We start from the raw sequence: 20,286 nt of genomic DNA, 5'->3' as shown, positions 1-20,286 counted from the left end.
TATACATTTTAATGCAAGTCTCCTTTGCACAAGCTATATTGCATGCTGAACAGCATACACAGAATTCCCATGTTGCAAGACACCTCAATATAACTGGAAGAAGCATCACCACATCTGACCCCTTTGTAAAACAGAAAAGTCAAAAGAAAGGAACAGCTAACAGATTCTCCACATTTTAAAAGAAACAAGACTACTGTAAACTGGCTGGTATGAAAGATCTATATTCCAAAACAGGCTTGCCCTTCTGCAGCTGGACAGTTTGCAAAGCCAGCTGGAACTCTCTCCAGTGAGCTTCAGGCTTGGGAAATCTGGAGCTCAGCCAGTTTCCTCCATCAGTGCTAGCTACCCTCAGGCAAGCCAGCTGTAATCTTCCTCTTCCGGACAAGTCCCAGGCAAGATGGCCAGCAGCAATTCGCTGTGCTCTGATTTTGGGGAGCACTAAGAAGTGTGAAGAGTGTGATCACTGTGACCACAAAAAAAGCCAATACTTATGAACAATTACTAATGTGATGTGGAGATGCTGCTGGGTTATCTGTTTGGCGCCTGAGTTGATGGCTGTTGTGGTATGTAAGATTTTTTTCATCCAGTAACTCTGTCTGATGCTGCTTTTGTCTGTATAGAACTAATTTGAGCGCCATTAAGAAGTGGGTGGTTAATGTAATGTGTGGTTCTATTAACTAATAACTGATAGATTGAAAGCAAATACAGAAAGTCAGTTTTGTGATAAGCCAATAAATTATAATTTTTAATGTATTCACTTCTCTCTAAATATTTTCTAGAAAACTAATAGTATTAAGCATAATTTTGCTCTGCGTAGTTTGCTACCTTTGAAAATGTTGTGGTCATTTCATGTATCCAGCAAGATGAAAATTCAGTCCTAGACCTATGACTTCCTTACAGACAGAAAAACAACTTCTTTAGCCCATCAGATCAATCTCCACGATATATTACTTTAGCAGTTTTCAGCTCCCTCATATTGCGTAGGTATGTTGCATAAGATGACAGCAACTCTTCACATTGTTAATCTCCATTCATGTTAACATCACAATTGCTTGCTTTGAGTACGCATTGACATGTGAGAGAGAGACACAGAAGGTGTCTCTCTCATAAATTTGGCTTCATCCCGTTCTGAAAATACTCCACAAGAACTATAATCATAAGAGTAAGAATTCCTGTGGACTTACTGACACATTTTTGCTCTACATCAGTGTTTCTCAAAAGGTGGCGTGCAACCTGCCTAGTAGGCACAGGAGTGTTAAAGTGGGTTGCAAAACATTGGAAAAAGTTGTGTTACCTGGCAGTAGGTTAGTCCTAAGACTGTGATATGAGATAAGGCTAGACTTACTAGCCATGAACATTTACACTTGTCAAGAACCTGTCAGGGGCTGTCAGAACTTTGCTTTCCCCAGGACAGGGAGTAATTTTTACACCTACTGCCTGTAATTACAACTAATTCCTGCTCCCCTACCTTGAAGAACCAAACTTATTGTAAATTCAGTCTTAGGAAACGTGGACAAATCAGAAAAAAAGTCATAAGAAGTCTGAGGAACACTTTTCTAACTAATACAACAGTCCAGAAGAGGTGGGGAGAGTCCATTTTAGAAAAAGAAAGAATGAAGCGGCTGAACAGAAAGCAGACGAATTAAGGCGCAAAATATCCAAATGTCTTGTGTGTATTACAAAAGCCAGAGTCAGAAGTTTTAGCATCTAAGATGGTGTTACACATTAAAACTATGCTCACTAAAAGATGGTGAAATTATACTAATTTCATTTTAAAGTTAGTAATTTAACTGCTAGAAAGCATCTGTACGGTTCAAAAGACGTGGCTCTGATGGCTCAGACATTTTCAGATTGTGCACTGCTACTTTTAAATTAAAGCAAAAGAAATATTTTCTCTCCACACACCCTACAAATTATTTATAACCTTTATAGAGCCTATAAACTCAAGGGTAGATCACTGTAAGGTTTTACATTACCATATGTGCATTTCTGAATCTTGATAATATAAATTTTTACCAACTTGATACACCTTCTGGAACTTGTCAATTTGATTTTGAAACCTAAGTCAAGTACTTTACTCATACATACACAAAAAGCACAGACAAAGAAACTCTTAGATCTTTCCTTGAAGGATGACAATGCCTGTATAAACTCAAGGCCTTGTAAAAATTCTAAATGTATTTTAATTACAACTGTAAACACACATGCAAGATCCTATATAACAGCGTGATAAATTCACCACACTTAGTGAGTAACTGGCTGTCTAGTTGCCTTACTGATAGTGCCTTTGAAATTAATGACTCTAAGTACATAATACTCCACTATGCACAACAACAATATATTTCAGTAAATAAAGTATGGCACTATTTCTAAACAAAACATGCTGGTACAGTACAGCTATTCTTCTACAAGATTTTATAACTATGTGTAGAAGAGTTTAAAATGAGACACAGTTAATTTTAATGCAGACTAATCTAAGCAAAGCAGCATACCTAATGACATACTAAAAATTATACTCTTGCCTGTAAGTCTTGAAAAGCTTTCTGTTCTACATTTGTAATTAACTCAAATTCCACTGTGCTCCTATAACAATCACTGCATTCCAGACAAAAAGGCCAAGAGTGTACTTTCTTAAATTTAAGCTATAATGTTATTTAAACTAATGGGTGAACATACATGTGAACTGCCATAAAATGAGGTACTACTATGTATCACAGAATATGATACAAACAAACAAAAAAGTATTTTCCCAAACAAGCTGTAATAAAAATAACATTGAAAACTGCTATTCAGCATGTTAAGAAATTCTCTTTTATACTACCAGTATACCTACCAGCTGAGAACTCTGATTTGACTGTACCACCTTAACCTGAGGAGGCTGCACTGTATTTGATACAGAGACTGTGCAAATGTTGTTTGGTTGCCTTATTCCTATTGTCTGTGTTGTGACAACAGAGGAAATGCTTCCAGAGGCAGACTGAGGTATAACTTGTGATAGCTTGGTTTGTTGAAGTGGCTGCTGAGACGGCTGTCCTTGCAAAACTGAATGTTGACTATTCAGTAAAGATTGTCTCAATGCAGGTAGACTTTTCTAAAAACAGAAGAAAGTTTATGAAATATCAAATTTAGCAGGTTGACAAAAAATATTTTAAAATTTGTTGTAAACATATTAAAAGAACGCAGCTTTCTTTCCAATTTTACTATCTGCTTATTCGTCAAAAAGAAGTAAGATTGAACATATTTTCTAAGAGGGAAGGTTCAGTTTACATTTTTAATATGCTTTCAATTTGGATTTAGCAAACCTGTAGATTTTGATGTGCCCTAATTCCACAGTAGTAGTAAAATAAACCACTCCCCTTTCTCAAGACTATCTAGAACTTATAGCTTAGGTCTTTGGAAGGGCAAAACATGGAAATAGAAAAGGCAGAACTGTAGGAACAACCCTATTCCCATTGCATGCTAGAAGTAGTAAGCTGCACCAATTTACTTCTCCTGACATGCCTCCAGTACCTAGAACAAGATGATTTAACTGTTGATGCCCTACAGCAATAGCTGTTTACTGTATTATTACTGATCTAATGTATTCTGACTGGATTAGAAAAGTGTACTATTTTATGCTTCATGTTCAGACCAGTTCAACCAAAAAATATAGTTCTAAAAGGCTATACTGTACCTTCACGAATAAACTTTTTACTCTTTAAGTGGTAGTAGCATTCTTTTGAAGTGCTCCCCCCAGGCAGCTGTAGAATGCAACAGTGTTTAGCCCGAGCTACAGTTCTTTCTAAACTTCGAATATTTATTTAAAAACTTAATGGCTGTTGCCGAGAAAGGACTTCAAAGAAAGGAAACAAGTTAAAACTTATCATGATGCTAGAAGTGATTGCAGTATAAGAGCAGGAAAAGGCATAAATAAGGGTTAATGATAACTTGAAAAAAACAGAAGCAGAGGGAAAGAGTTCTGAAGAAAAGTTGAAGGGAGAGAAGAAAGAGAAGAAATCTGCCCTAAACTGAGAAGTTTTGGACTAGAAGAAAAATGCTTTTAAAATTATAGTTGTGGTTTTGTTGGGGCATGATTAAACACACTTTGTATGTTTGTATATTATCTTGCATATGGAAGCTATTATAGCTAATGTACAAGAACCAATTAAAAGTTAAATTTACCCCCACGTATACTAACTGAGGACCCAACAATAAATCCATTTGGTATCACATTGGAACTTCTATTATAGATTAGTTCCAGATTACAAGCAGGATCAGCTAATCAATTATTTCAACAGTATTATCCAGTTTAGTTTTTCGTAATCACCATGACACATGCATTGAAAGTTATCAATGACTCAAATGTAGATTACAAAACCAATATCGAAAAAGCTTATTAAATTACTTGAAGCATTCTATAGAAATAACTTGTGACTCTTCCAAACGTGAATGCTGTACATCTTCACAAAAAATTACCTACTACCATAGAAAAGTATATGCATTATAACAGTAAAGGATCACTACAGAATAGGCAATGGATGATTTCCAAACTAGGGAGTAACTGTTTTTTTATAAAAATCTAATAACTACCATGTCCTAGATCAGGGCTACTCAAGCAGCGAACTCCAGATCAGCTCTGGATGACAAATTAATTTTTCTTAAACCTAAACCAAGACCCCAAACACATAAGGTCTCCCTTCTGTAGGAAACCCCTATTTCTTACCATTCTCTCAACCTGTCAGGGAGCAGTCAGCTGCAGCACACAGCCAAAGCTCCCAGCACAAAAGCAGTAAGCAGCACCTGGCCGGCCCGACAGAGATGGAGCCTGCACGCCACTTTCAGTCAAGATTTCAGCAGAAATTGGCAGCACAAAGTAAAAATGGAGTAGTCCTGCTCTAGACAGGCAAAGCTAATTCCATTTTAAAAGTATATTCGAAAACTTAATAAATTTATTTCAATGCAAATGTTAATACATCTAAATAATATTCACATTACCTTAAGGAAAGGTACAAGATATGGCTGAGGAGATGATTTGAGTTCCGACTGAAGGCGGCCTGTAAATTCTTCTGGATCAATCTTTGCATCCTTCAGGGGGAAGGGAAAAAAGCATCAAAAACTCAATTCAGTTGTTTGGTTGCTTTTTTTCCAGATAATATCCTTGTATATATCTCTAGCTAAATAGGCTACCATATCAAGAAGAACTTTCAAAGCTGAAGTCCCTCAACTCCTCTACATCTATAAAATTCTTCTGTCAAGAGCTAATTTATGTAACATGCCACTCAGAATTCAGGGAGTTCCCTTGGGGATGCACAATTTAAGACACAACGAGATCCCACAAACACTCAAATCTTTTTTTGGAATTCCATTCTTTTGCTAACATTTACACAGTGATTTCTCTTTAAAAATATTAATAAAAAACCAGGTTGTTGAAGTAACCTTACATACTATTAAAAAATTTGTCAGCCCTTGTAATCAGAAAATATCTCTACTTAATTCCAAAACAAATTTTAAAGGTTCAGTTTAACTTAGTAGAATACGTGTATGCATATATATAAAACTATATATGTAAAGCATATGCATATATAAAAAGTATACATATAAGTATATATATAAAATTTTCACCTATATAAATGTATGTATGTGTATATAGTCACAAACTATACACTTATAAATATATGAAATATATATTCAGTAGTTTACTTAATAGTTAGTACAGGAGAACTCTATAACCCAGGTGTATTTTATAATACTTCTAAAGTATCATTAGTTACAATCTCAGGTTGTAGTAAGAATATTCGTAAGCTTTCCTGGACTGATACAGAACAAGAACAAAACCAAACAAACCAAAACAACCTTCAATAAAAATGTTTTATATATGTGTCTCAACACTTTGTTTGAAATATTTTAAGTAGTTATCTTTACTTAGTTAATCTTTCTTAGTTTTCAAAAGTTAAAACGAGTTTTTACTGGAACCACAGAATATTATTGTTGAATAGCTCATACTTGAAAAAAGTCTTAGGCTTGTATAAAATACACAGGTTTCTCTGTCAATGAATTCAAAGAAATATGGATCAATTCTGTTAAATCCAAGTTCTTCGTAGACTGTATTTAATTTCTTTGAAGAAGCTTGACCATTTGTCCAGCTCCACAGTAACATCTGTCTGCAACTCATTTACACAATTCACTGAAACACCTGTTGCACTGGAAACTACAGTAAGTCAAGACTTTTTCCGGGCACAAGCACTGTCTAGCTGAAACACAACTTTGCCTCTTGAAATCCACTTGCAGTTAAGGCTCGATGCAGGGGCATCTGTCTGCAGAACTGCTTGGACTCAGCAGCTTAGCAAAATACTTTTCCTTCAGTCCTAGAAACTCTAAATCACATTGTGGAGGCATATATCTACATTCATTGTGTGGTTAAAACTTTTAACAGCTTCTTAGTGTTTCAGAAACGACTATGGTTTGGAGGAAAAGAAACTTAATGAATCCTCAAGAAAAAATTCTGTATTTTACTCTATTTTTCTAAATAAATGACTGAAATATTGTCCATCGAAACAAGAGTGGTTTTGACGAATGCATACTAAATACTTTGTTGCATTTCCCCTTTCAACAACTAAGGGAAAGCCTACCTTTAACAGATTTTTGAAGATATGTAATGTACAGTATATTTGCATTTTGGTGTAGCCCAACTCCTTTCACTTTCATTACAGCAAAAAAAATTAAGATCAAAGCAATAGTTTTCAGCATACATAAACAACAAGCTTAACAGATAACTGACAAAATGAAAGATAACTAAATATTTACCAACAAATCTTGAACCAGAGCTTTCACATTACGAGATGTTTCTGGAGATGGTGAATTATGAGAAGCAAGTTTTATAAGGGTAGCTAAAAAGTTTTTGCATTTTTTCACGTTCTCTTGCATTTCCTGCAAAAGCCAAAGAAAACAAATATCATTTGTTCCATGCTGTTTTCCAATCAGGATTAATGTATGCTCTGATCACTGTAAATAGGGAAAATGATGAAATTGTTCTAATTCAGGCAGGACATATTTGAAATACTTCTGCAGCTATTTTACTATTGCTGCTAGTTACCTGACATTTTCTTCACTTCTTTATGTAACTGAACATCATAACTCACGAATACTAACAAAAAAAAACAAAAAAAATCAATGACAGAAATATATTTTATTTTTTACAGTCTGTTTTGATGAAAATAACCTTAAATATGAGAAGTAACAACAATTTGTTGGAGATGCATTCTCCTTTGAGATGCCCAATACACAATGTACAATGTTCCCCAAGCTATCTTATTTTGTTAAATTATTGATTCAGTATGTTTTTGTACAAAGCAGCTACAGCAGTAAAATCAAATTAGAAATAGTCTTCAAACATCATCATATCTAATCTTTTCTTCATCAGTACGAAAACAGATGCTTTCATTTTTTCAAGCCATCGTTTTTATGTGGTGTAATTACTCTGAGAAACAGAAACGTTACACTTCAGTGTAACCACAATTCTGAGGCCCAGCAGCATGATAATAATGAAGTCCATAGAGTGAAGGCCTGATTGTTCTGTCTACAGAAACAGAATAGTTCTTTCACTACTGACACATACATGGCAAGATGGGGAAAGCTGACCACAAGTGTTCTTGCTCCCTCTCAGAATTTGTATTCTATTTAGTTGAAATGACAGGAAGGGTTTCTTGTTTGTAAAGTATTTGTTCCATCACAGGAACCATGCTTGCGCGAAGAAAAAGTTCTTTCTGCTTCTGAATAGACCTGAGAAGTTCATAAAGTACTAAGAAAACCAAGTATCCAGTATTTTAAAACTTACCAACTTACCTGTGACACAACTGTAGTTCCAGGTACAGGAGAGCTTGGTATGACCTGGGGCTGTGCTGGTACTTGTGCTGTTGTATGAGGTGGAAGTGGCAGCCGAGGCTGACCCTGGTTTTGTGCTGAAGCCTGAGTATGTCCACCAGTAATTACTGCAGGTTGTTGAGAGGCTGATGTTCCAGTTGCTACTGTTGTCTTGAATAAATTTTGAGTGCTCGTTGTAGCTACTGATACCTATTAATATTTTATATTGAAAAAACAGGTAATTATCTTCTTTTAATTCTTGTACTCAAACACAAAGCTCTTGAAAACCTGACAATAAAACGTGTTTCCCTTCAAATACACCCTTACTGACAAAATAAAACCATTGACTTTACTTACTTACCATAACCCTAATTTTGTCACCCTTTACTGAACAGTGAGAGTCCTCATTTAAAGTTCTTTTTATTACAAAATTAAATGTACCACTAAAAAATGAGTTGCTATTATCCAGCCCTTTAAATCACCATGATGATGTGACTTCCATAACTCAACTTTCTGTAAATTTGGGCCTTAATATAAACAAGTCAATTTCCAGTGATCTGTGGTCATGTCATGAGTTTTACAATTATCTAAACCACAGTTACAGTGACAGCTCAGATCGACATGACACAAATGCACTAACACAGCTTCCCAACCTAATCTGAGCCCAGCAGCAGCATATATGCTTTTACACCGGTGCACAGCCCTAGTGAACAAAACTGTCCTGGGCCTAGCTGGGCCACACGCAAAGACCACGCTGCACACTCCTCAACATTAGGAAGCTGGAAAGCTGATCAGGCTGCACAGAGCACCACGTATCACCCCCTCATCCATCCAGTTCAGCTCTCACGCTTTAGCTGACCTAGTAAGCCACCCTTCCAAGTGCCAAAAAGTCTCAGACAGACACACCAAACGGGACTGCAGAAGCTAGAGAGCCCAGCCAGGCAACATAACATGCTGAGCAGAAGCTACCAGGACCTCCCAATCCAGCCTGACTGCAGAGCTTTGCTCCGTCTTGGGCACAGACGCAGAACAAGCTGACCCAGGCACCTGCACCGCAATGCCACGGATGATGTGTGGATCCTGGGGCACTGGTGACCACACAGCAGAGACCATAGCTCTCAACAGGGGACAAATGTAGTGCAGCATGTCCACCGCTGAAACAGTATTTGTGAATCCAGCTGATGTAAGTTTTTTCTTTAAAAAAAAAAAAAGCTTAAAACTGAATCTATACTGCCCCCAAATTTTTTTATCATCAAGGAAAGAGCAGAAAATAAGATGCAGGCTATCACTCAGCACCTGCGTAACACAGTCTGACTATACATTCATTATTAATTTCTGGGATTACGTTTGCGATAAAAGCAAACATGAACATTAAAATTCACTTTCAAAAAAACATGTAAATACAAACATCCTTTTCTTCACCCATCTTTTCCTTTTTATATTCTTACTACTTACTGTGGTATGTGAAAGAATAGAGCCTCCTGGCAGAGTTGCAGCAGACGTAGCACTGACAGGTGTAGCAGTTGATTGAACAACTTTGGCTTGCACTGGAAGTCCTAGGCGGACAGTAGATGTGGCTACAGAAGTTGGTTGCTAATAAAGGAAAAACAAGCATTTTATTTTTTTTTCTCCTTCGTAACTTGATCTTCAAGACTTTTTAATAATAGTGATTACATGAATAATCATTACTAATGCTGAAAAAAAACGCCCAAAACAGTAACATGTTCTTAAATATATATTCACAAATAATGCAAAAATGAACTTTCTTATGTTCAATGATACATTTGCAATATTTCTCCTATAAGCTACTTCTCATACAGCTATATGGAAAAGATTAGAAAAAATAGGATGTGACCTGCAAAAATTGATGTTACATTAATGTATTAGTTCAGCTGTAATATTTACATGTCAGTATTCATGAATATTTGAGTTTATAATTGCCAGTAACACATATTGATCCTTTTGATATTTACTGGCCTGTTCTAATGCTTTTTCTTGAAAGAAATTTACATGGAGAGAAAAGTCAGAGAGCAGAAAAATATTTTCAAAATAATTTCAGATTAAATTATATAGAAACTAACTTGTATAGAAATGAAGGCTAAGCATTTGGAGAATCTCTGTCATAGAACGCACACTCTGTAACCAGACAGCAACTAGAACGTTCAGTGCAGATAAAGGAAAATTACTGACTTAACAGCCTTTCACTCAGTAGCATACTCTACAACTCAGTAAATTTGTCTCATGCAGCAAACATATTAATTGTTTTTGTAATTTACTTTATTTGGGAGATTGAAATCTCTTACCATCATATAAAAGGACAAGATTTAGGAATAAAAAAAAGTCTCCAGGAAAGTTGTTATTTAATTCTACAAGAATGTAAATACCATTATGGAAGAAATACATCACACAATATGGCAATTATGACAAAAAGAGAACAGCTCATTATTAAAAATGGAGGCCCCACTGGTCTCTTATAACTTGCATTTATTAAGATTTGCATTCAAACACATACTTAGAAAAGACAAATTTTCTAAGTGGCTGGAGTAATAAATCATGGACAATATTATATCTCACAAGATAAAACTAATTTTCCTTGATTTACATTTTAAGTTATATGTCTCTATAATTAATATTTTATAAACAATGGCTTATTTTAGATTCTTATATTGTCTATTAAACCTACATAAAATAATTCTTCAAAGAACATCCAGTATACTTAGGAGATCTCCAAAAGGAACAGAGGCCCAGGCAGGCATTCAAAGCCCCAAGCATTCCCTACCAATCAGTCCAGCAACATCATCTACTGGATATCAATCTTCTGTACTTGGGGAAAAAAAAAATAAAATAAAATAAAAAAATAAATAAAATCTATCTGACATCTGAACAAATTGGGTTTTTTGTTTGGATAGCTTTCAAGATTTTAAAAATCTTGACTAGGGATGTCTTCCGTACTGAGACAGCCTAGAGGCAATAAACAGCATCATTATGAACAGGTAGAATTGTCTGGTTTTTTTGGAAGAAGGATCTGTGCTGGTTTTGGCTGGGGTAGAGTTCATTTTCTTCACAGTAGCTGGTACGGGGCTATGATTTAGATTTGTGCTGGAAACAGCACTGGTAATTCAGGGATGTTTTCGTTACTGCTGAGCAGTGCTTACCCAGAGCCAAGGCCTTTTCTGCTTCTCAGCCCACCCCACCAGCGAGGAGGCTGGGGGGGCACAAGGAGTTGGGAGGGGACACAGCCGGGACAGCTGACCCCAACTGACCCAAGGGATATCCCAGACCATAGGACGTCATGCTCAGCATAGAAAGCCGGGGGAAGAAGGAGGAAGGGGGAACGTTGGGAGTGATGGCGTTTGTCTTCCCAAGTCACTGTTAGGCGTGATGGAGCCCTGCTGTCCTGGAGATGGCTGAACACTGCCTGCCCATGGGAAGTGGGGGATGAATTCCTTGTTTTGCTTTGCTTGCGTGCGCGGCTTTTGCTTTACCTATTAAACTGTCTTTATCTCAACACAGGAGTTAACTCACTTTTACCCTTCTGATTCTTTCCCCCATCCCACCCGGGCAGCGGAGCGAGCGAGCGGCTGTGTGCTGCTTAGTTGCTCACTGGAGTTAAACCACAACAGGATCATATAAGCTTCTTCTGTTTTTTTTAAATACCATACCTCTTTTCTCCATTATAAAGAAGATCACTTGCTTCAATTCCCTTAAAATATTGGTTGAATGAAACTATATTTACCTGATGAATGTTTGCATTTAAAAACATAAATACTGTGTATCTTGTTGATTTGCTTAAACTCAGTGTTTCCAACCTAAAAATACAGCATGCCTGTGATATCAGCCCCCTTCTTGTCAGTAAGTGCTTCCAGAGGTGAGGATTTACAAAGCAAGCAGATAACCAGGCAAACTTCTGGCAGCTACTCAGTTCCAAGAAAGATCTGCAGCCAGAAATCTGCTAATACATAGCTCAGGCTGCTAGCTAGAGCATTTTTCTCAGCTAATAAAAGCCCACAATTCATCACAGGAACATACTTCAAAACAAAACTGCATATAATTAAAATATAAAATTTCAGTATCGTAACAGTGCATTATCCAAATAAGTATGTGTATTCAACTGTGCAGACCACAGGAGCAAACTGTGCAACATGAAGACTAAATTCACCCTCAGTTTTAAAAATCAATAGTGACAAAAGCCTCTGATACGAAATGGCAGTAAAATCTATTAATGTGCTGGATATGAAGAAAAAGCCTTCCTACCAAAGAACTGCAAACAAACCAACGCAACAGTTTACTAACGTGGTTCCAAAACTCATAAATGTTAAAAAGGTAAGTATGAAATGAGTGGATGAGAAACATAACAAGGAACTAGCCCAGAGAAATTCTTAAGTATCATGGAAATGATCTTCAAATGACAGCTACAAGTTGCCAGAAAACACTATAAGGACTCCCAACACAAATACTTCAAGAACTGGTAAAAACTATTTAGAAAATACCTGTGCTCTCTATGAAATGAAAGCTGTAAACATATCTCATGAGAAATCCATCAAAATGAAAACAAAAATTATCAACATTATATTAAAAAAAAAAATCATAACCCAATGTGTCAAGCTCCTACTGGAACAATCTAAAAGAATTTATGGTGTTCTTTAAAGAACTACTAGTTTGGTATGATGCTATTAAATTCCAAAATTACCACAAGAGGCTTAGAAAGGAATATATTTTCAAATGTAACTGTATTATCTTTGATTAGACACATCACATATTTTTACATTTCCTAAATACATGAAAGTAATGTTTAAGAGGCTTTTTCCCTGTACTCGGGCATTAACAGGCAGGAAACTAGAACATGAATGAATACAGTATATAATCCACTACCAATCTCCATGGGGACACTTGAGAATGCTTAAGATAGCCTTTTGTATACACACTTGAGCCAGCTCTGTCCACACAGAGAGATCAGAAATTCTAAGTGGAGAACAGCACAGTGCTACTGTGGAAATAAGGATTTCAAAATGGATCTGGCTTACATCTGGCCAGCTTGAAGAGGGGATGTCCCAAGGTTTGTTCTGCCTGCACAAGTCACGCAGATAATGCAAGTGACTCCAGTTTCAGGGTGCAACAAGTCACTTCCACAAAGACAGTCAGTGCACATTAGAATTGTTCACGGAAGAAATCAGCATGGAATTACTCTGTATCCTGGAAATTCACTCCCTAAATAACTACATCTTCACTTTCCTATGTAGACCTTCTCCCCAGAGCTCTAGACACGTGAATAATAGAGAGACAAAGCTCAAGACGTAAACAGGAGCAAATCACATTGTACCTGCTGTGCACAAACAAGCTGCTTCTATAGTCGAAGGAATATACAAGGCTGCATTTGAAAAAGCAGGCCACTTGAACATGGAGAAAATACGTCAAAATATCCAGGGATTATCTGTCACTGCAAAGGCAGGACTACACCAGTTTTAGGGATTGTATTGTGTACTCACAGCTTTATAAAATCAAGATAATTTAAACTGCCACAAGTTGGTACACTGATGTATGTAAATCCTTGGAAAGAGGTTTGTGGTATACTTGTATTTTGTACTATAGTACCACCTACTGATGAACACTCAGGGTACCAGCAACACAGTCTGCAATACAAAGCAAGAGAGCTTACTTTTGACAAGTATGCTGCATATATTTTTCATGATCAGCCCTGTCAATAAACTTGGCCACTATCAACCACAAAAGGAAGAAAGAAAATATGCCAATAGCATTTTAACAAACATTAACACAAAAGCAGGGCAAGTTTATCATGATACACATCATGACACCTCTTTATGCATCCTCCACAACATGGCTTCACTAGGTATCACACAAAACTTAATTTTAACAGAATATGACCTTTAAGTTCAGATTTAAATTTGCAAAATCTGAAATAAAAGTCAATTTTATTTTTAACCATTAATCCAGAAGACTTCTTACAAACAAAATAGGCCATGCTAAGATGCCCTGATGCCTCAAACAATAGAAGACAGTGTTTAACAAAGAAAAAAACTAACGTGGGATCACAGACAATGGCAGAAGCATAGGCTAAATGTCAAATCTGGTAACTCATTTGTATCGGGTTTGCGAGGCAAGGTTTTGGTAGCAGGGGAGCTAGAGTGGCGGGTTCTGTGAGGAGCTGCTAGAAGCTTCCCCTATGTCCGATAGAGCCAATGCCAGCCAGGTCCAAGACGGACCCACCACTGGCCAAGGCTGAGCCCATCAGCGATGGTGGTAGCACCTCTGGGATAACGTATTTAAGAAGGGGGTAAAAAAAACCTGCGCAACTGCAGCCAGAAAGAGGAGTGAGAAGATGTGAGAGAAACAACCCTGCAGACCCCCAGGTCAGCGAAGGAGGGGGAGGAGGTGCTCCAGGCGCCAGAGCAGATTCCCCTGCAGCCCATGAGGAAGACCATAGTGAGGCAGGCTGTGCCCCTGCAGCCCAGGGAGGTCCACGGTGGAGCAGATCTCCACCTGCAGCCCGGGGAGGACCCCACGCCAGAGCAGGGGGATGCCCAAAGGAGGCTGTGACCCCATGGGAAGCCCGCGCTGGAGCAGGCTCCTGGCAGGACCTGTGGCCCCGTAGAGGGAGGAGCCCACGCTGGAGCAGGTTTTCTGGCAGGACTTGTGACCCCGTGGGGGACCCACGCTGGACCAGTCTGTGCCTGAAGGACTGCAGCCCAGGGAAGGGACCCACGCTGGAGGAAGGGAAGAGCGTGAGGAGTCCTCCCCCTGAGGAGGAAGGAGCGGCAGAGGCAACGTGTGATGAACTGACCCCAACCCCCATTCCCCGTCCCCCTGCGCTGCTGGCAGGGAGGAGGTAAAGAAAATCAGGAGTAAAGTTAAGCCCAGGATAGAAGGGAGGGGTAGGGGAAAGGTGTTTTTAAGATTTGGTTTTATTTCTCATTGTCCTACTCTGATTTGATGGGTAATAAATTAAATTCATTTTCCCCAAGTCGAGTCTATTTTGCCCACGACGGTAATTGGTGAGCGATCTCTCCCTGTCCTTATCTCGACCCATGAGCCTTTCATTATATTTTCTCTTCCCTGTCCAGCTGTGGGGGGAGTGATAGAGCGGCTTTGGTGGGTGCCTGGCATCCAGCCAGGGTCAACCTGCCACATCATTTTAGAGTAACTAACTTATACCACCTTTCTTATAGGCATGGCTGGTAGCCCTACCTACTATTAATGTATCATAACACTCCTGATTACCAAACTGTTTTCCGATACTTAAAATTCTGTCAAACCTCTGAAGAGTTCATGAAGAAACTTCACATGCCTATTGACTGCCTCTCAATTCTTTTGGTTATGGTTCATCTGGAACATGCACTTAAACGTCAGATGCGGAGCAATTTGTATGTCAGGCATTTGATTTTTTTCAGTCTGGTAAAAATACAGCCAAATTGAGCCCAAGTACTAACCCTTTAAAAACTTGACATTTGCACACAATTGCAGAAAATTACTTAAGGCAGAATCTCTAACAAGTCAGCCAACAGAGGCAGAACCTTCATTGCCACCACAGCTCTGGGACACCACAGCATCACTGGAGTCAAGCATCAGAACCCAAAGCAGGGAGACGCTGCTGTGTTCCTCATATTCGTGACATCCCTTTTGGGTTCATGAACTAGAAGAACAACAGAGAAGGAAGACACAGGACTGGGAGCAATTAGACAAGACATGTAGAGGATCCTGGGGCCACCAAAGAAAATCTTTAGAAACCAGGGGTTCTAAGTCCAAAACCCCTACCTCTGGAGTCTCAGCATCCTGTTGGTGTAAGCACATACCTATATAATCCATTATCAAAGCATTTTCTCATTCTCTGGTGAAGTGGCTAGTCCATCTATACTCACTAGGATTCATCCAAAGAATCTGGTGGATAAAAAGCAGCTGAATTTTGGCACTAAAATTAGATTCTAACCCTGCCTCAATTGCTCTGAGCTTGTGATGCATGCGAATATAGATAATCTATTGTAATCAATACTCTTACACCATGTATTTGTGAGTGCCCAACCTGAAATGTGGCGTTTATGACCAGGAGCGGTCATGGCCGCAACTGAAGACAATGAAGTCAAACTGAACACAAAAAATTAACCAGTATTTTTAATTTTATGTTTAAAATAGAGACGATTACGCTCTGTTTTCTACTTATAAAAAGAGGCTAATAATCCCCTTAACTGCATTGTTGAGAAAGTTGTTATAGGGATAAGCTTCACAAAAAAACCTGCTTGGTTATTAAGTCCCACTTCAGAGGGGGGCTTAGATAGTGTGCAGCAAATAAGCCTGAAGCAACCCACTGAACAATGGAGAAAAAATATTACATAATTCTTCATTAATTAAGACTGTCCAGCCTACACACTGTAGAAATTAAAAATAACAGTAGTATGTGGTCATGCAGCATAATGCATATGCACACAGGAGCCACTATTAGATTGCTCAGGAACCTTCTTTATAGCATTTCCTAATCTTTGCATGTTTAATTTTACAGCCTTACTAATGTTTAAGTGTTTTCTAAACAGTTTTAAAAGATATGTTAATGCTATGAAAATGTAAACAGTAGAATTTTTAAGTAGTAAGAACTTATTATCTGCTTATACAGAAAAGATTCACTCACCATGAAGGAAAGGAAGGAAAAGGGTTTTGTGGTTAAAGCACAGTCAAGACCACACATTTTCTACTTTCTCTGACCTTCCAACCTACCTACCCTGCTAACACAAATGTCTTCTCCAGAATATTGCACAAGAAGCCCCAAAACTGTCTATACAAAAGAAATAGTATAGAATAGCTTATTTGATAATAATGGTAATGCACCTCAGGCAACAGCGAAGATTTATCAATTTGCTTAAAATTTCTGCAAAAAGTAAAACATTTGTCAGAAAAGCAGTAAGGGTATGAAAAACAGTAAAATAAAAAAGGAAGAAAGAGATCAATAAACAAGAAAAAAGATTACCAAAACTAAAAAACAACATAAAAATACAAACACTGCTGAAAATACAGGCATAGCATATTATCAGAACTATCTCAGATTTGAAAGGCTCTGCTTTAGCAAGAACAGCAGCTTGTGAAACGTCAGCCAAGTTTATAACTGCTCTCAACATCACACGTGATGGCAAAGACTAAGCTGCTATTGCCTGCATTGAGCATATTTCATAGCAAAAATGTAGCCACTTCCAGAGCAGATGATTCAGCACTTTTCACAAGTTCAAAAGACGTTTTTTTTCACTTTAGAGAAGGATGGTAAAGTGAAACTTAACAGAAAGTGAATATCAAAACATAGAAAACAAATCAGTAAAGTTTATATCATGAACCTGAAATTCTGAAGAGTATAAGTTAGAAAAATGCCTAAAGCAAGAAAAAACAAAGCTAGAATTGTCATTTTCTTAAAAATACATAGATATATATTGATCGGACTATTTATGCAATGAAAACAAAATTCAAGTGATTGGTAACCATATTTGTAGCAGAAGAATTGTTTAGTAGCCCACTCATGTGCCTAAATATTTGGACTAAACCATCAAACTTTACAGGTAACTTTACACTACCTTTTCTGATCACTAAAAATATACAAAGCAACTTAATACTGGAAAACACATCTTGAACCAAACTTGAAACAAAAACATTAGTAAACTCTAAGACCAAATCTATCTTCAGCAGCTGTCTCATGAAAATTCCAATATATACCTGATTTGAAAGTTCCAATAACAGATACTCCGTAATAAAATATTACGGGCGAGGCTAACATTGGTCTTCCCTGTATGATACTCACTTTATATCCTTGGTGTACAGCAGCACTTTAATTTTGTGACTAACATAAAATAATTTTAATTAAAAATAATTTAAAATAAGTAATTTATTTTTTGCTTTTTGGTTATGAATGTAAACCCAACTGGGTATTAAGACATTGAAAACCAGCAAACAAAATCTGCATCAAAAGCATGAAAAGCCATAAACAGTACAAATGAAAAACGTTGATAAAAAAAGAAGCGCAGCAAAGAAAAACTAGATGGCAGCACCTACCTATTTTTCATAATTTCACAAGTATAAGCTTCAAAACAATATACGGAGACAAAAATTTAATGCAATCCAAATAATCAGTTTTAAAAGACTTCCGAATCTACTTATTATCTCTGAAGAATATAGTAATGCAAGCAAATCCATGCTTATGGATTCTTGTATTACAAGCAGGTCAAATAACAAAATTTTATAAGATCAACCGAAGTTCCATCAAATTGTAGCTTGTTTCCTAAAAATCCTGCACCTTAACTAAGATTCTATAGCAGATAAATTTTTGGCAACATTAATAATTTTTTAGTACTCAGCTAAAATTAATGTCAATCAAAAACTAAAAAGGAAACTAAAATCATGAGGAAAGAGAAAATTGTTCAACCAAAATTACGCACAGTTAACTCAAACCAATGTTTGCTTTAAACATCCAAATCTTTTTTTATTTCATTAAATATGTTTTTTCAAACAAGCACGTTATCACTGAAAAAGCATTCACAGTACAACAAAATTGTATTTCTTAATGCATCAAAAGATTATTATAAAATAATAGTCATGGAAGGCCGAGTACTTCCACGTAAAACATGAGATACCAATTTAAAAAAGGCAAGCCTCTCACAGCTGCACCAATAAGATGAATTTATATTCACAATATGAAAAATGTTTTGGTTTTATATACCTGAATATTTTGCAATGATTTTTGCCTTTAAAAAAACAAAGCATAGTTAGCTGTAGTTAATATCCCCCCATCACAGTCCTATACAATCTTATAATTGGACCTATACTAAAACTATTATATGGTACAATTGTACCTATTCATGCTTTTCTTGAATAATTTACTTAAAGAAACCAGAAAGACTGTAAATGTAAAAGATCATTAAAATATCAAGTACATCTTCCTATTACAGGTACTTCTCTCAATTACTGCTTTCTCTGTACTATTCTGTTATTTTCAGATTCTGATTCTTTCGACTGAATCCATTTCAGTACTTCTAACTCTGTGCTTCAGACATAGTCCATCATTTTGGGACACATGCCCATGCTCCAGAGCCTTTGAGCTTGGCATAAAACTGATCAGAACTGAGACCCTTTCTACAAGGTACTTGCTTATCCCAATTAGCCAGTTTTCCAGAATTCCACTAGGAATTGAAACAAGCAGATTGTATTCCCATTTTACACAGCAGCAATTGAGAGAAGCATAACTAAATGTCTAATCAAAGATTACCCCACCTAAGAGTCGAGAAGAACCCGTCTTCCTTTCAAAATGGATTTGCCTATCTTCCTCCAAGAACCTAATGCGAAATTGTTCCCAAAGCTGTACTACATTTGCTTACATCCTCTAGTCCTAAAAGCTACAAAGAATGAGATAAAGGTATTACAAACAATAGAAGTCAAACAACTTAAATAGCAAAGCCAAGCACTTGAAATGTAAGAAACGTCAGATAGTCTGCTGTGCAACATCAATTGTGTGCCTTGATTGCCTAGCTGAAGCTTTTATCTTTGTGCATTTATCATGCAAAGACTGTAATTCACTGCACGTGTACAGAAGAGATTAATGTAAGATGAATGGGAAGTTATGTATCTTAATCTTTCTGAACTTTTGTGTTTCACACTGCAATCAAAATATACCTTTTTTTAAACTTGGGAAGGGAAGAGGGATGGCTGTATCAATTCCCTACAAAGGTAAATACTACTGTATACAAACATTTGACTTCTGAACCTTCAGCAATACAACATGTAAGGATAAAGCCACTGCCTTTAAGGAAAGCATTATCCTAAGCCCATATACTAAATCTTAAGGGAAAACAGACGACGGTTTTTCTATTTCAGCAGCTTCCATTGTTCCTAGAGAAAGGTGTCTCCTTCCTCACATACTGTCCTGGATATAAGCCTGGCTGCGGAAGCTAGAGGAATTTTCATGGGAAACCTGATTTTTTTCCTCCCAAACAGCTGGAAGAAGATGTAGGAAATGATGGCCCTGGGATACAGGAAAAAAAAATCTCACTGTATTATGGGGCTGCAGAAGTAGTTTACAATCTGGACAGCTCTGTATGTATCGATCAAGTCATTCTCATTTAAGAACATTTAAAACATTGCCTTGTTTTCTCCTCCTCCTTTTTTGAGAGTGAAGGAGGAATTACCTTAGTTGTCAAGCTGAGAGATTCAAAGAGCTTTCAAATTTAGATGAACACTTCAGTAATTTTTCAGACAATCTTACTTGTAATTTTTAAAAAAATTAATTCATAATTCATCTTATATTCTCCAGTTATCACTCTCAACACTTCTTAATGAGTTGCCAAAACTAACTGTCAGCTTTTGCAGTTTCTTTGGCATGTTATTTAATAACCTGTGTTTTACATCTAACTACATAGCTCATAACACACTTTCTTAACACAATAATTATTTACAGTGTATATACAAATT

General features: G+C 37.0%; 1 protein-coding gene across 1 annotated transcript in view; it reads right to left on the bottom strand.

The window, feature by feature from the left end:
• The window catches only part of LOC128145451 (transcription initiation factor TFIID subunit 4-like), a 151,351-nt gene that overhangs the window by 122,407 nt on the left and 8,658 nt on the right, over nt 1–20,286 (bottom strand). The window contains exons 3-7 of the mRNA XM_052795538.1: nt 9,295–9,432; nt 7,822–8,049; nt 6,784–6,906; nt 4,975–5,064; nt 2,834–3,091 (exon numbers count right to left, since the gene is read on the bottom strand). Coding sequence (XP_052651498.1) covers nt 2,834–3,091; nt 4,975–5,064; nt 6,784–6,906; nt 7,822–8,049; nt 9,295–9,432 — 837 coding nt within the window. The remainder of the gene's footprint in view (nt 1–2,833; nt 3,092–4,974; nt 5,065–6,783; nt 6,907–7,821; nt 8,050–9,294; nt 9,433–20,286) is intronic.

Source organism: Harpia harpyja, chromosome 9, assembly GCF_026419915.1.
Source record: "Harpia harpyja isolate bHarHar1 chromosome 9, bHarHar1 primary haplotype, whole genome shotgun sequence".
Taxonomy (NCBI): domain Eukaryota; kingdom Metazoa; phylum Chordata; class Aves; order Accipitriformes; family Accipitridae; genus Harpia; species Harpia harpyja.
The sequence above is the reverse complement of the archived record's forward strand: the minus strand, read 5'-3'. Positions and strand labels throughout refer to the sequence as shown.